The sequence below is a fragment of the Taeniopygia guttata genome, chromosome 28 (assembly GCF_048771995.1).
Source record: "Taeniopygia guttata chromosome 28, bTaeGut7.mat, whole genome shotgun sequence".
Lineage (NCBI taxonomy): Eukaryota > Metazoa > Chordata > Aves > Passeriformes > Estrildidae > Taeniopygia > Taeniopygia guttata.
The window spans coordinates 4,055,101-4,071,285 of record NC_133053.1 but is presented as its reverse complement, the minus strand read 5'-3'; the positions used below and the strand labels follow the sequence as shown (position 1 = coordinate 4,071,285).

Below are 16,185 nucleotides of genomic sequence, written 5' to 3'. Positions count from 1 at the left end.
GTGGGATGTGATTATTGCTGCTGCTTCACGATGCACTAGGAGGATAAAAATGAGTTTCTAAGAGTATCTTGATTGTATTTTACCATACAGGAGGAAAAACCTACTTAAAAGCTCTTCTCAGCTGACTTAAGTCCACCAATATCACACCCCAACAAATCCAGGCTCTCAGGAGTTTGGGGCAGGGCTGGATGAGCTCTCTTGCATCCAGGTTCACTCCTAAAGAGCTCCACAAATCTCTTTGAGATGGCCCATGCTGCAGTTGGTGCTAAAAGTGTGGTTTTTCCCTCTTGCAGGAGAAGAATGCTCAGCTGCTGGGAACAGCCCAGCAGTTATTCACCCACTGCCAGGCCCAGAAAGAGGAAATCAAGCGCCTGTTCCAGCAGAAGCTCGATGAGGTACCTCTGTGCTGGGGGGGATGTTTCTGAGTCAACTGCATGCCAACATTTCTGGTCCAGAGCAGTCTCAGGTCTTCAGCTTCTGCTGTGCAGCAGATCAGGCTCAGAAAGGCCCAATCTGTGTCACTCTTTGGTGATGTTTTGTGTTTGTTGTTGGTATTGTTGTGTGCCTGGTGCCCAAGAAAGGGGACAAATCACAGCCATGTGGGGTTTGGTGAAGGATTCATCCTCTGCTGCTCAAACAAACTCTGTGCTGCCAACCTAGCTCAGGAGCACAGGAGGAAAGTGTGGGTGCTCTCCTCAGACACTTCTGTTGGCTGGCAAAGCCTAAATGCCAATTTTACAGGTGAAAGGATGGAACAGCAGCTCCAAGGTCCTTACATCTTTCCTTGTTATCCCCCAGCAGCCACAAAGTTCCTTGGAGAATGCTGGGGGAGGTCCTGAGAGCTGCAGAGTTCTGCAGATCTCCTCAGTGTCACTTGGGAATGGGACAATCACCAGGAATGAGGGTGTCAGGACCTCATTGACTGATCTCACCCTTCACCTTTTAGCTGGGAGTTAAAGCTCTGACATATAACGACCTGATCCAGGCTCAGAAGGAAATCTCTGCTCACAACCAGCAGCTGAAAGAACAGACAAAACAGCTGGAGAAGGACAACAGTGAACTCAGGAACCAGAGCTTGCAGCTGGTGGGTCCAGCCCCTGGGCTGGGAACAGGGGATGCTGCCCTTGGGCTGAGGACAGGGCACAAGCTGGGGGCTGAAACATCACCCAGGTGCTCAGGGTCCTTGGAAACAGAGGGAGGATGGGGGGAAACCTGCAGGAGTCCTTTTTAACCTTTGATTGACCCCACAGCAAGTCCTGAGGTGGCTCTGGCCTCAGCTGTGTCCCCAGACAGCTCTGGATGTCACTGGGTCTGGATCTGGCTGGGCAGGGAGTTTGTGCAGGGCCTGCTCTGTGGTGCTTATCTGGGTAACTCAAGCTTAGAGATTCATGGAACTCTAATGTGGGGAAAGACCTGTAAGATCTTTGAGTCCAATCATCAAGCAGCACCACCACCATGGTCACTGAAACACGACATCCTCAAGTGTCACAGCCACTTGTTGTTTGAACTCTGCCGGGGTGGGGACTCCAGCACTGCTCTGTGCCAGTGCATGACACCCTTTCAGTGAGGAAATTTTATCCCTCTAAACCTCCCCCGGCACAACTTGAGGCTGTTCCCTCTCCTCCTGTCCCGCTTCCCTGGGAGCAGAGCCTGACCCCTCCGACTGTCCCCTCGTGTCAGGAGCTGTGCAGAGCCACAAGGTCCCCCCTGAGCCTCCTTTTCTCCAGGCTGAGCCTCCTCAGAAGGTAGGTGAGGAGAATATCTGGATGTGGAAGCAGTGAGGATGGGTGATAACACTATTTTAGAAAGAGCCAGGCCACCTCCTGCCACACTCCCTAGCACGAAGCTGGCAGGACTTTTCAGTGAGCTAAGAGGTTCTTGTACATTCAGTGCAAAGTTCCTGCTTTCAGCTGGGAGCCCAGGTGGCGTGCAGAGGTGAGAGATGTGTTCTGACCTCTTTGTCCTGTCCCTGTGTGTCCCTGCAGCTGAAGGCTCGGTGTGAAGAGCTGAAGCTCGATTGGTCAACGCTGTCACTGGAGAATTTGCTGAAAGAGAAGCAGGCCTTGAAGAATCAGATTTCTGAGAAGCAAAAGCACTGTTTGGAACTGCAGGTAGAGATCAAAAAACAAACGCAGAACCACTAGTTTGGGGTATCCTTGGGCAATGGGCCAGTTATGGGCATTACACTAAATACGATGGGTAAGGATGAGCCAGGTGCTGCTTTTTTGTTTATTATTTTTTATTCCCCCAGAGATTGAACTTTCTATTAGAGGATTTTAATAAATAAGCATGTGGATAACTTGTAAAGGCAGTAGATACCATCACCTGATTCCTTGGTGATGCTGTGGAAGGAGGAATCATGGTTTATCATTACATATAATTAAAAATCACAAGCTGATGATTTTTATGTGTGCTCTGATGTGTCAGTTCAGGAATCACAGAGTCCCAGACTGGTTTGGTTTGGAAGAGATCTTAAAGCTCATCTCATTCCACCCCTGCCATAGGCAGGGAGTCCTTCCACCATTCCAGGTTCCTCCAAGCCCCATCCAACCTGGCCTTGGACACTTCCAGGGATAAGGTGGGAATCATTTCCCCCAGAGTGACATTTCTCATTGAGTGACAAGAAATTGAACTCTTTTGTGTGAAGAGCTTTTCTTGCCCTGTGAGATTGGTTCCAGAGCTATTCCATCCTTTTGCTGGGTGACTTGGCGTGGAGTGACTGTGCAGTACTTAGGTATTCCAGACTCTCTCTGTAAATTGGAAGTATTTTCCTTTTGGTTTTAAGATCTGATATGTTCTTTTTCAGGGTCTCTCAGGTACTCCCCTCACCTGGGCCTTTTGGTCTTAAATTCAGAGCAGAAATTTTTTCTCAAATTTTGGGTCCCTTGTTCTGCATTGTTCGCAGAAGCAGAGACACCTTTACTTAGAAGAACTTGGAATCAAAACTCCATAATGTGATAGAACTATTAGGCATAGTATTTAATATTTGTTTTCCTCTTCATTTAAAGATCAGCATCGTGGAACTCGAGAAGAGTCAGCGGCAGCAGGAGCTGCTGCAGCTCAAGTCCTACACACCCTCAGAGGAGCCCCTGTCAGTGCAGCTGCACAGCAAAAGCCACCTGAGCCGTGAGCCCGAGGCTGAGCACGGCAGGTTCCAGCTGGAGCTGGAGTGCTCCAAGTTCCCCATGCCCCACATCAATGGCATGAGCCCCGAGCTGTCCATGAACGGCCACGCCACCCCCTACGAGCTGCAGCACGCCTTCAGCCGGCCCTCGTCCAAGCAGAACACCCCCCAGTACCCCAACTCCCACCTGGACCAAGACATCGTGCCCTGCACCCCCAACCACAGCAGCAGGCAGAAGGCAGACAAGGTGACCAGCCTGTCCCTCCCTGATTACACCAGGTTCTCCCCTGCTAAAATCGCCCTGCGCAGACACTTGAATCAGGACCACGGAGTCAATGGAAGAGCAACAGCTAATGAGATACAGAGGTGAGAGGGGTGGGGAGGGAGGGTGGATACCACAATAAACCACATGGACTCCATTTTGTTCATGGTGGAAAAAGCCCCTTCTTTATTCACATCACTCATTTTTATACAGTTTTATACATTTTTATACAGACCTCGTGTGTGACTCCAGTTAGTCAGTAGCTTTCTTTGTGAGTGGCTGCTCTGTAGCAGAAATCTTCTGGGGCCATCTCTTTTTGAGATGTGACAAGTCCTTGCCTCTCTGAGTGGAGGAGGAGTTCAAAGTACTTATTAACAAGTTGTTTCCCTGTATTGATTGGTCACTCAAACCCCTGTGTATACATACAGGGAAAGTTGTTTGTGAGAGATAGTTTTCATTTTTCTATTTAAAACCAGTTTTTACAGGTGCTGGTTGGTTTTTACCCAGAAACATGCTCATATGGAAATGCTCACACCAGGATTGCTTTCACATGGGAACTTGCAAAGTGCTGACTTGACAAGGCCAGCCACTGATTCCAGGAGAGCAGGCTTTTCTTTATAATTTTTCTACCTTACTGCAACAGGTGGTGGTAGTAGCACTGGTAATTTAGATAAGGAAAAGATATTTTTCAAAGTGGAGGTTGATCTATTTTAAAAAGTTGGTTTTTTTTTTTTTTTCCACAAAAATATGCAGTGAGAGCTAATGGGGTAAATAAGGTGGGGCAGTGCCTTGAGTGTGGTACAGGAATTCCTTGTCACTGGCTTTTGGAACCTGACAATTGTACATCTCTCTTCCAGAGCTGAACATGTCAAAGAGAATGGCCTTACGTATCCAAGCCCTGGAATTGCAAATGGCATAAAGCTGAGTCCTCAGGAAACTCGGCCCTCCTCCCCCGCGGCCTTACCCAGTGCAGGAGAGAAGGTAAAGGATCTGCTGCTCCTCAGTGCTGCCCCTGGGGCAACAAAGGGCAGACTGAAAAAAGCAGCAGTGGCCTGGAAAATGCAGGGTTGGCCAGGCTGGAAAATGCAGGAATGCTGCAATCTGTGGCCAGCTTGGCATTGGAAATGACACAAAATACAGTGATGCAATAAATCAGAGCTGGTTAGAGGGAGAGAAAGATGTGCTCCTTTCTGAGCACCAGTAATGCAGTGGGACTGCTGTTTAATCTGGCACGTGTTTGCTTGAACTGGGAAAGGAGGCTCTCTTATAGTTATAAAAATAAAGAGTGAAAAATATGGTCCATGTAATTGGTGCAGCCATGGAGCATATTGGGGCTCACAGAGCAGCAGGTGCCCTGCAGTAGCAGGTTGCCATGGAAATGCATCTGGCTGCTACAGAGGGCCTCAAGATACAAAATCTGACATCTGAGTGCTTTTCACAGAGCTCAAACCAAAACACAGGGAAATGAGCTTGCCTAAGGCTTCCTTCTCCTGATGCTGGGGGCCAGCAGTGGCCTTAATTTACCCATTCCTGTGCTGTGGGACTTGCTGTCCCAGAATCCTGGTGCTGGTAACCAAGCTGCTCCATGCCTGCCCTGTCTGATGTACTGTCATCCCTTAAAACATTCCTTGAAACAAAAGGAGGGGGGGAATGACACACCCAATTAAACAAGCAGGTTATAATTACCTAAAAAAAACCTTTCAATATCATGTGTAAGAACTTCGCTTTCTCTTTTGATTTTCCAGGTTTTGAGAGAGAGAACCTCTGTGAGTAATGGAGAAACTATCACCAGCCTCCCTATCAGTATTCCTCTGAGCACAGTGCAGCCCAATAAACTCCCTGTTAGTATCCCTCTGGCCAGCGTAGTCCTACCTAGCCGTGTTGAGAAGGTGGTGAGTAAGGGATTGTCAACACTTTCCATCCCTAACTAAAATCCCAGTGGGCAGGAATGGGGTGCTGTGCTCCAGGATCCTCCATGGGCTGCTAATCCTGGAGGTCTGCTCCTCGGGGTGGCTGCTGGGGGATGCATCCTCTTGGCTCTTGGATCCTGTTGATTTTTCCTCTCCTTTCTCTGTGGGCTGGAGGGGGGTTCAGCCAGGAAGGAGAGCCTACTCTGGAATGTGTGTCTGGGTGAAAAGCCTGAGAGTTTGTGGCAGTGGAAGCAGAGAATTGCATGTGTCAATTAGTTCTTAGCCCTGCTTTCTGCAGGAACCTGGGGGAGAATTCTTCTGTCTCAGTCACCTCAAAGCTGCCTGTTCTCCTCACACGTGTGCAGGGTGAGCTTGAACAGCCCCTGGGGGCTGTGATACCTCACATGTGAGTGGCTTTTGAGATGTGACAAGTCCTTGCCTCTCTGAATGGAGGAGGAGTTCAAAAAAGCCTGGTCCAGTTTCTCACACCAGTTTGTCACAGAAGTGCTGCAGCAGAGAGCTGAGAAGCATTTGCTGCTTTTGCTGAGAGCTCTGAGTTAGAATCCATCCATGGCTTGTCTTTCAATCCCAGATTGGTGAAGCTGGATTTGGTTCACAATATTGAATCCATTGCATTTTTCCAGCTGAAGACTTCTGGCTTTAGCAGAACCAGAGTCTGCTCAGCTCTGGGTGTCCTTAGGGCAGTGCCAGCCCTGGGTGGCACCTTCCTGTTTGTTCAGGCTGCCATTTCAGGTGTTTTCCATGTTCAGGAGAACATCCTCAGAGAATGTCCCAGAGAACATGGCCTGATTCACTTCATGTTCCCTTTTTGGGGAGCTTTGTGAGCACAGGCCTGGGGACATGATACAACCATCAGTGTCCTCTGTGCTGCAGCAGTGGGCTGAGCCATTCCTGCTCCTGGCAGAGCTGTCCTGAGTCTGAATATCCTGTGATGAGGAGCCTCTTTCTGCATGGTGCCTGCTGTGTGTGAGATACTACTGCAGTATAATTAATCACTACATTTGGGGCCATGACGTGCTGATCCATGCTTTTCTCAAAACAAGCTGAATCTAGGGCCTGCAGGAAGCAGAGCCACTTCCCGGGCAGATGTACTAATGCATGTGAATTTGGTTTAAGCTGAGGATTTCTGATGCCGTGTCCTGAAATGCCTGTTTCTCTCCCCAGAGAAGCACACCCAGCCCAGTTCACCAGAGCAGAGACTCGTCGACACTTGAAAAGCAGATTGGTGCTAGTTCTCATAATGGCATAAGCAATGCTGCTGGAAACAAGCCTCTGGCTTTGGCTACCTCAGGTAACAGCCTCACCTGTGCACAGCTGCTCCTCCCTTGGGGCAGCACCCAAATGCACCCAGCTGAGTTTTCCAAGCACTTCTTGCCAGGTTCTGCAGGCTCTGGAGTGCTGGATAACTGTGGGTGAGATCAGAAACTCATGGATGGTGCTCTGATGTGCCTCCAGCTTGGGTGCATCTGGCATGAAGGGTTGGATTGATGTGCCTTTACTTGTAATTAAAGAATTGCTTCTGTAAATTCTGTGGGGATCCAGAGATTCCCACAGGTTTACAGTGTGGCAAACCTGCAGAGCGTTGCACAGCTGTGTGCTGAGCTGGTGATCTGGCTCTAGAAGGTTTATTCTACAGGGTCTTTAAATAGCAGAATGAACTTTTTGGGGTAGGTTATGGAGGTGCCTTGTGAGCATCTGTAAAGGCACAATAACCTGTGTGGGAAAAGCTCAAATGGGAGAGGATGGGGATCCCTTTAGGTGCAGACATTGCTTCTGACTCACTCATCCGTGGAAATCATGGTCTCTAGCTACTCTGGGAATGTTGTGGGCCAGGAAAAGTAGGTTCTACAGCTGATCCCTCACCAAAGAGTGTTTTTGTTCTCAGTGTTTACCATCCTGAGGGGCTTGGGTTGTTTCAGTATCTGTTTGGCAAAGGGCTTGGCTGCAGTTTTCTATAAAGCAAATGAAGTATTTTAAAAAAACCTTGTAAACCATTACCATGTTGTTTCCATCTGCCCTTTTCATTTAGAGAGTCCAGGCCATCCTAGAGCCCTAAACACATTTATGATACCCCATGACAAACACTGAATTTCCTTCCCAAGATTCCTCTCTTGTGGAATTTTTCTGCCATTATGTCTTTGAAGGTCCTCTGTCACTTCCTAAGTCCCAGCCTTTTGTTGAATTTGGAGGAGGTGGGCTGTGTGGATGGCAAAGTCCTCTTTTTGGGGAAGGGAAGGACTGAGTCTGGCCATCCATTTCCTTGATGAAAGGAAGGAGTTAAGAGTAGAGGAGCCCTGATTTCAAAAGGGGTAATAGTTCAAACAAAGCTTAAACTTGAATTCCATGTAAATCTGGGAGGAGCACGTGTTCTGTGGGATACCTCCATATACCAGATGAATTTTCCTGAACTGGCAAGAGAGCAGTGGAAGTCCCTAACCCCCAGCTAGCACCTCAACACCCAGAGAGCCACGTTCTCACTGCCCCGTGGAAAAGCAGCTGTGTGTTTCCTGTGTAACCCAGGGCCACTGGCTGTTCTCCAGGCAGAGCTGGAATCCCTCCTGGCCCTCCCAGCCCTGTACTCAGTGACCTCTCTCGCTCAGCCCCAGCAATGATCTATACTTTCCCTCTCAACAGGTTTTTCTTACTCTTCTGGCTCCGTGGCAGTCAATGGAAATCTTACAAACAGCCCAGCCCATCTTAACCATAGTGTTGATCAGGCAGCTCTGGACGACTCTGGGAGTCTCTTTAACTCTGTAGGGTCTCGGAGTTCCACTCCACAACATCCTTTGCTAATGATGAGGAACTCTGGGCAGAGCTCCCCTGCTCAGCAGCACTCGAGCCCCCGCTTAAGTGGCCCGGCCCAGAGCCTGGCAGGGGGACTGCAGAGTGCAGAGGCTCAGAAGATCTTTGCCGAAGGAACAAAGGGGGACCTGCAGTCTGATGCAGCGTTTTCAGATCCTGAGAACGAGGCCAAGAGGAGAATCATCTTTACAATCTCTCCTAATACAGGACATGTAAAACAATCCCCTTCCAGCAAGCACAGCCCCGTGCCTGGCAGCGCCCGGCCGGAGGGCGGCCAGGCCCACGCGCAGGACGGGAAGAAGCGGGGCCGGCGGAAGAGATCCTCCACTGGGAACGCCAGCGGGAACGCCGCCGTCTCCCCGAAACGCAAACCCCTGCCCTCGGTGGCCGGGCTCTTTACGCAGCCCTCGGGGTCGCCGCTCAATATCAACTCCATGGTAAGGGCCCACGGCACGAGCGGGGCTTTGGGAGAGCTCTTGGCATTTGGGTTTAGAGGGTGGGTGCTGTTACCTGTTCCCCTTTCCCTGTGGAAAAGCTGTTTGGGAAAGCGTTCAGGCAAGGCAGTCAAGTCCACACACACCACACTCGCCATGGCAAGTTCGTCAAAGAGGGGCAGAAGGGCCTTTTGTATGATGTGAACATTTAAGAAATTTAATCAAGGACAGACAATAGGAGACAAGGATCACAGAGCAAAGGTTATTACAGCCAGGTGCATCTTGGCACTCAGCCAAGAACACCCTGTTATTTTTGGAGATACCCCTTAAATACCTTTTTCCTTACATCAGCCTGTTGCATATTCATAGACCTTTATGCCTATTCATAAACTAATTTACATATTCCAGGAACTATTTAAATGGCCCCTCCTTGGGTTTGCCTTTTCAGAGCATGTTTCTTGGCTGGGATTTTGGTTCCTTCTCTTTATCACTTCCAGTTCGGGCCTTGGTCCACTCTGTCTTCAGACAGTGAGTGCTGATGGTTGGCAGATCTATACAGGTGTCCTCATCCTGTGTTCATTGGATGTTATCCCATCCAAGCAGGCACTTTAACACAAGCACACTTCTATCAGCTATTTCACTACTACATCTAAGCTTAATTAATAACAGAAATAAAGACTATATATTTATAACACAGTTACTTTAACATCAGGCATATAAAATCCATTTTAATATTTGTAAAAAGCCAATATTATAATATGTATCTATAACATATGGTGAATTCCAGGAAGGTTTATTTCAACACACCAAAGGGAAACCAGGGACAAAAGACAAACCATGTGCACTGCACAAGGTTTAAGTAGGGGAGGGCAGAGGGGTGGTACCAAGGGCAGGGCAGAGGGCATTGGCTTTCAGGGAAGATGGGGCCGGCCATCAGGAAACAACAACCAAGCAGGAAACAGGGAAAGGAGAAACCAGGGGAAGCTGGGACATATGGGGGAAGGAACTGGGATGGATCAGTGGTGTGCAAGACTCCATGGGGAAGTCTTTTCTGTCCACTCAGGAGGGGAAAATCTCCATGGTAAGACTATGCTAAGTCTCTCCAAGGCAAGGCTCTGGGGATTTCCCTGAGGGAGGAAGGAATTAGAGGATTCCACAAGGGATAAGCTCCAGGCTCCCAAGCTGGAGCTGGAATTGCCATGAAGGCTCTTTGCAGCAATTCTCCTGCCTCTCGTTTTCACTTAGTTGGTGAACAGTTTGTGTATGGGCAGAACGTCTTCAAAGAACTCTTTGCTGTCAGAGGATTAAAAATTAAAAATAATCTCTTCCCTCATGACAAAGAGCTTGTTTCTGCAGTGAAGTAGATTTTTGAGGCTGTAGAGTCAATATTTTGAAAATAGTTTAGGCTAAGATTGACTAAACAGCAGAGGAGTGCCAGAAGCATATGGCATTCCTGCTAATGAAGCCAGCTAGAGAGTTGTGTGCATGTGATCCTGCAGTATAGTTTGAGAAGAAAAGGTTTATCCCAGGTTGTCATTTCTGATGTCAAACATGAAATCAAAGAATAAAAATTAGCTATTTTTCCAAGTTACATTGAAGCTTTCACCCCAGGTTCTAATGCAGGAGGTGGAAGACAGCAGCAGCAGTGCTAAACAAGCAGCTGTTGGATGTCACAGAGCAAGTTAAAAAACCTGCATTAAAATCCTAAACAAGATGTTTTTCCAGGGATACTCTCATGTGTAACTGCTTTCTTTCCTTCTCACCCAGGTCAATAACATTAACCAGCCCTTAGAAATAACAGCCATTTCCTCTCCTGAAAACTCCCTGAAGAACTCTCCTGTTCCTTACCAGGACAATGACCAGCCCCCAGTGCTGAAAAAAGAGAAGCCCCTCGTTCAGAGCAACGGTGTCCATTACTCCCCCCTGACATCGGATGACGAGCAGGGCTCTGAGGATGAGCACAATAGCAGCAGGTGAATGCACAGGCACAGTTTCAGGCTAGGCTTTCTCTCAGGGCTGATAACACTGCTCTCACCAGGAGGGGTGTGTTTAAGCCTCTTTGTTCTCCTTGCTTGAAAGCCCATCCCATTATCCCAAACCTCTTATATGGGTGAAGCTGTGAACAGGGAAGGTATTCAGGCAGTAGAATGTGGGAACCTGCTGCTGCTGTGTCTGCAAGGCTGGCAGGGTCTGGCCTTGGAGATAACTGCTGGAGACATAACTGAGAAATGGAGGAGACTGAGGGGAGGCTCCTCGGGGGCTGCAGCTCCTCCCGAGGGGAGGCAGAGGGGCAGGGGCTGAGCTCTGCTCTGGGACAGCTCCTGGAGCCCAGCAAGGGCTGGAGCTGTGCCAGGCCTTGGCATGGAGCTCAGGGAAAGGTTCTTCCCCCCGAGGCTGCCTCTGGATCCCTGAAAGTGTCCAAGGCCAGATTGGATGGGGCATGCAGCAGCCTGGGATAATGGAAAGCGTCCCTGCCATGGCAGGTGTGGAATGAGATGAGCTTTGGGGTCCCTCCCAATCAAACCATCCAATGGTTCTGTGGAAAATAACCACTATACTAATGTGGTTCTGCCTCTTGTTTTGAAAGAAAAGCAACAAAGTTCTCTGAAAGTGCACTAATCCTGTCAAAGAGCAGTAATTCTTGTAATAGCTCCTGCCTGAAGGTGTGGTGGGTTTTTTGATGCTTATAAATTCCTTTAGTGACACAAAACTGTGGGGCTGAGTTGGTTTTTTATACTCTGCTCATGATCATGAGGAGTCTAGATTGTGAGGGGAAATGTGCAACAGAAGGTTTGCTATAGGTGCTATAACTTTTCTATTTTCCCACTAGAATTGAGAGGAAAATTGCAACAATATCATTGGAAAGCAAATCTCCACAGAAGACTGTTGAAAATGGTACGTGTGAGGAATGGGAATTGTTTGTGGTCATGGCTGGGCCTGGGGATGCGTCAAGCTGACAGTCAGGGGGATGTTTCTCTCTGCTGCTGGACCAAGTGTCATTCTTAATCATCATTAACCCAGGTGGCTGCTAATTACAAATTTTGGGTCACTTCTTTCTGTAGTCACAGGTCAGCAAAGATCTGACGAGTTTTTTTTCACTGACTCAGTGTTCGAGGAGGGATCTGTAGTATAAAGATGGGGAAAAAGCAGATCGGTATTCTTAGATTTTCCAGAGTGGTAAACTTAATTTTAAGTACTTTTAGGTGACTTCACAAACATTTCTGCCTTTGGTTCAGAAATAGAATTACAGACTGATAAAAGATGGGTTTTGAAGGATAAAAAATGTGGATGCTGCCCAGAGAAGGATCTGGAGCACCAGGAGCAGCTGAGGGAGCTGGGGGAGCTCAGCCTGGAGAAAAGGAGGCTTGGGGACTCATCACTCTCTACAACCCCCTGACAGGAGGGTGCAGCCAGGGGGAGTCAGGCTCTGCTCCCAGGAAACAAGGGACTGGACAGGAAGAAATGGCCTCAAGGTGTCCCAGGGATGGTTTAGATTGGATATTGTGAGAATTTCTTCACTACAAGGGTTGTCAAGTATTGGAACGGGCTGCCCAGGGCAGTGGTGGAGTCCCCATCCCTGAAAGTGTTCAAAAAACCAATGGATGTGGCACTTGAGGACATGATTTAGTGATGACCATGGTGGTGGTGCTGGCCGATGATCTTAAAGGTCTTTTTCAGCATTAAGGACTCTGTGATTCTATAGAACCCCCTTTTCAAGGGGCAGATTTAATGAATGCTGTTTATTGACATTTGTAAACCTTCTCCCTCAACCAGGTGGCAGCATATCGGGGAGGAAACAAGCACAAAGCAACGAGAACATGAACAGCAGCAAATGGAAATCGACTTTTTCACCGATATCTGACATCAACCTGACCAAAACCACAGACAGCCCCTTGCAGGCCGTGTCAGCTCTGAGCCAGAACTCCCTGTTTGCCTTCAGGCCGCCCCCCGAGGATGGGCTGCCCATGGACACCAAGGTCCCGGGACACCCCAGGAAGAGCCTGGCAGTGCCCTCGGATGGGCTGAGCCCTGGCACAAACCCCCCCAATGGCTTCAGCTACAATGGGGGCCTGTCCTCCGAGCTGGGCCTGCACGGCTTCATGGACGGCGCTGCTCTTCCACACAAAGCCGGGGATGGTTCGGCTGCCAGCTGCTCCCTGGGCTTCCCCTCGCAGCGAGGCAAGGAGCTGGGGGTGGCAGACACGAACCTGTTCCTGAACAAGAGGCAGCTGGAAGCTCTGGGCACCAAGGGAGAAGAGCTGAGCCGGCCGGGGGTGAAGGGCAAAGAGCTCAGCGAGCTGAGCGCCCGAGCGGGGGGGTCTGTGGAGAAAAACTCTGTGCAGCACAACGGAAAGGTCGGCAAGGGAAGGGACCGAGACGTGGAGTTTAAAAATGGCCACAACCTTTTCATTTCTGCTGCTGTTTCGTCTGGTGGCCTTCTGAATGGTAAAAGCCTTTCTACTGCTGTTTCCTCAGCAGGGAACCCAGCGCCGTCTGTCCCGACGCACCATCCTTTCCTCAACACTCTGACCACTGGATCACAGTTCCCCCTCGGCCCCATGGCCTTGCAAGCAAACCTCAACTCGGTGACAAATTCCTCAGTATTGCAGTCCTTATTTAATTCAATGCCAGCTGCTGCCAGTCTGGTCCACGTGTCATCAGCTGCAACCAGACTGACTAATTCTCACACTATGGGGAACTTCTCTCCTGGGGTTACAGGTGGAACAGTTGGAGGTAGGCAGAACTCTTTCTCTGGTATAAGACAGGGCCTAAAGGAAAGTCTGACGCTGCCTCTCCAGGGGTGAAACCCTTTCATTTCTACAGGAATGCGAAGCAGATCTGTCCCACATAACCAGTCTCCTCTCTCTCTCTCTCTCTCTTTCTCTTGGAATTGCTAGGATGATTTCAGTTCCCTACAGTGAAATCTCATGAGCTTTGTCTGCTAGATGAGCTTGTTGTACCACCTTAATGAAACAATACACCCAGACTTTGTGATTGATAATGTTTGCTTGTTCAGATGTTGCTGTGTTGGAACCAACTTAGGTCTGCCTGCAGGTAACAGATTTGACTTGTCCTGGTACCATGTTAAGGATCTCTCACTTGTCAACTTGAGTAAAGGTTGAGTTTAGGCCTTGAATGGATTTAGCACGATCCAGGAGGAGCAGAACATCAGAGGAGCTGGTGTTGGGAGCTCTGTAGCATTCTGGCCCTTGAATGGACATGAAGAGCATTTCTTGGCCAGGAAGGGCAATGCCATATGCACCTTGCACTTCTGGGATTCTGCACAGGCTTGGCTTCTGTGGCCCACACCGGGGACAAGCTGGCAGGACCAGAAGATAGGCTGAACCTGCCATTTCTAAGTGTCTAGGGCAGTTTTTCTTATCTGTCCATAATCATTCAGGCACCATGTCGGGAAATCCTAACTCTCACATCTCTCAGCACGTAGATTTGCTGGAATTACACCTCCCCTCTGCTGCCCTGTAAGTGGGGGAGCAGGAGGGTGGGGAGGGAAGAGCAGCACTTTGAGTCTTCAGATAAGCAACTCTAAAGATCACTTCTAATCTCATCAAAACTCTGCCCGTGTGGTATAGAACTGACAGTTCTTGGGTCTGACCATTTTTCCTCGTGGCATTTAGAGGTTGGCAGTAGGAAAGGTAAGTGGAACCTTTTGTACCTCCTGGCCTGCACCATTATCTCTTCATTGCTTGCTGCCTTCTCACGCTGCATATTTTTGTATGGGGCTGTAACTATTATAATTTTGCTTATGTTTGTTTGTTTCTATTTTTTTTTTTGTCTTTTTTGTTTTGTTTCTCTTGTCACTTGAGACTGTACAAAGCCCATCTGTTGAAGCTGAGTTTTTCTCTCCTGTTTGCAGGTATTTTTAACCATGCGGTGCCTTCTGCCTCCTCTCCTCATCAATTTGGAGCCAGTTTCAGCAGCAGTGCTGTCTCTAGCAGCACCGTGCTAAGCTTAAACCCTCTGCAGGCTGTTGCCAGCACCTCATCCTCATCCTTCCCACCCTCTTCCTCTAATTTAGTAACATCTAGTGAGACTAGACCTGCTCAGCACCTCAACAGAGCTCCAGTGCAATCTGTCTTTCATCCCCCTCCACCCCCTCCTAACGTGTCCTTGCCTCCCCCTCCTCCTTTACTCGCTTCTAACTCCGAGCCTGCTCTCCTGCAGAACCTGCCCTCCATCCCTCCTGGCGAGACGTTCCTGCCCTCCTCCTCTGCTCCTGTCCAGTCTAACTCTTCTTTGTCTATTAAACTGGCTTCTCTCCAGCACAAACCCTCCCGCCCCTCCTTTACAGTCCATCACCCGCCCCTGCCCCGCGTGCTCCCGCAGCCCAACGCCGCTGGCACGGCCGCTATGTGGGTGACCCTTGGCATGCAGCCTCCTTATGCTTCGCACCTTTCGGGGGTTAAGCCACGATAAAGAGCTTGCTTAGCTAACAGTTCTTGTTTTGTAAGGTAAGGCCAGACACAAAACCAGAGGAGTTTGTGTGCGAGATGCTCACTGACGCTTCTTCCTTTGCAGAGAGAGGCCAGGGCCGGGCTCCGTGAAACAGAAACCTCTGAAACGGGGGAGAATGAGCCCTAAAATGGGGGAGAGAAATCTCTAAAACACGGGGAGCAAATCAGCTGGTGGCAGAGGATGGGAAGTGTTGGTGCTCTCTGTTCTGGGAGTCAGGATTTCTCGACAAGGAGTGCTCACAGGGGTAACTCTGCTCTGGCTCAGGGTTATGTTCAGGCTGAGATCTCTTCATAGAAAGAGAAATTATTCTTTCATGAGGTAGTAACAGGAGGAAATGTCTATTTTCCATGTGGTTTTATACAGTTGTTGGAAGTGGGTGTTGCCCATCTGATCCCCCTCCCCTCTTGCACAGCCTGTACCAGTCCTTGTCCGTAGCACTGAGGTGCCCAAAGGTGCCTCTTTGTGACTCTGTGTGACAATGTGGTGGTCAGTAAAAACTGCCAGTCAACAACAGCTGCTCTAAATAGTCATTGAGTTAAAAATCTCTAGGTTTTAAGCTTCAGCCTTGCTTGGAGAGTAAATTCCCTGGGCCTGCAGTGCAGTCAGTGTCCCCTGCATCACTGGAAACACAACCACAGGTAGCAGAGAAGGGCTGTGACTCCCTGTCACTTCCCTGTGCTGGACTTGCTGCCAGAGCCAGCAGGAACAGCCCCAGCAGATGTTTTATTTTTGCACACAAGCCCTGGGAGCACAGGGAACGTGCAGGGGGAAGTGGGCTCCACTCTCCACAAAGGCTGTAGGAGAGGAGGGTTCTGGAGGCTGTGTGCATTTCTCCTGCAGCAGGTATTTATTGAACTGTCTCTAGAGCTACTCCAGAATAAACTGTACCACCACAGAGCTGGGTACTGTGGTTCATGCAAAGACTCTGTGGCAATCCTGCTGTAACAACTCGTGCTTGCCAAGTGCATCCAGCGTGCCCAGCCCCAGAGCTGGCTCCGTGCTTTCCTTGTAGGTCTGTGATGTTGTTGCTGTCCACTGGTACCAAAACTACAAACGTGGTTGAACACACTTTGCTGCTTATAAAACTCGATTACAACATACCTGAGAGAGCCTCTGTGCATTGTGTGTAGTGTCTTCCTCATCAAATTCCTCCTCAGA

At 49.2% G+C, this 16,185-nt stretch overlaps 1 protein-coding gene across 5 annotated transcripts in view; it reads left to right on the top strand.

The window, feature by feature from the left end:
- Window positions 1-16,185, top strand: part of DOT1L (DOT1 like histone lysine methyltransferase) — an 80,069-nt gene that overhangs the window by 55,636 nt on the left and 8,248 nt on the right. For 2 of the 5 annotated variants that reach the window (XM_030256537.4, XM_072919500.1), the window contains exons 17-28: window positions 294-395; window positions 947-1,084; window positions 1,986-2,111; window positions 3,009-3,490; window positions 4,244-4,367; window positions 5,132-5,278; window positions 6,482-6,608; window positions 7,952-8,556; window positions 10,321-10,526; window positions 11,384-11,448; window positions 12,328-13,287; window positions 14,429-15,023. In XM_030256537.4, coding sequence (XP_030112397.4) covers window positions 294-395; window positions 947-1,084; window positions 1,986-2,111; window positions 3,009-3,490; window positions 4,244-4,367; window positions 5,132-5,278; window positions 6,482-6,608; window positions 7,952-8,556; window positions 10,321-10,526; window positions 11,384-11,448; window positions 12,328-13,287; window positions 14,429-14,988 — 3,642 coding nt within the window. In that variant the 3' untranslated portion in view covers window positions 14,989-15,023. The remainder of the gene's footprint in view (window positions 1-293; window positions 396-946; window positions 1,085-1,985; window positions 2,112-3,008; window positions 3,491-4,243; window positions 4,368-5,131; window positions 5,279-6,481; window positions 6,609-7,951; window positions 8,557-10,320; window positions 10,527-11,383; window positions 11,449-12,327; window positions 13,288-14,428; window positions 15,024-16,185) is intronic. The other 3 variants (XM_041711002.2, XM_041711000.2, XM_012571264.5) reach the window with 3 other exon arrangements.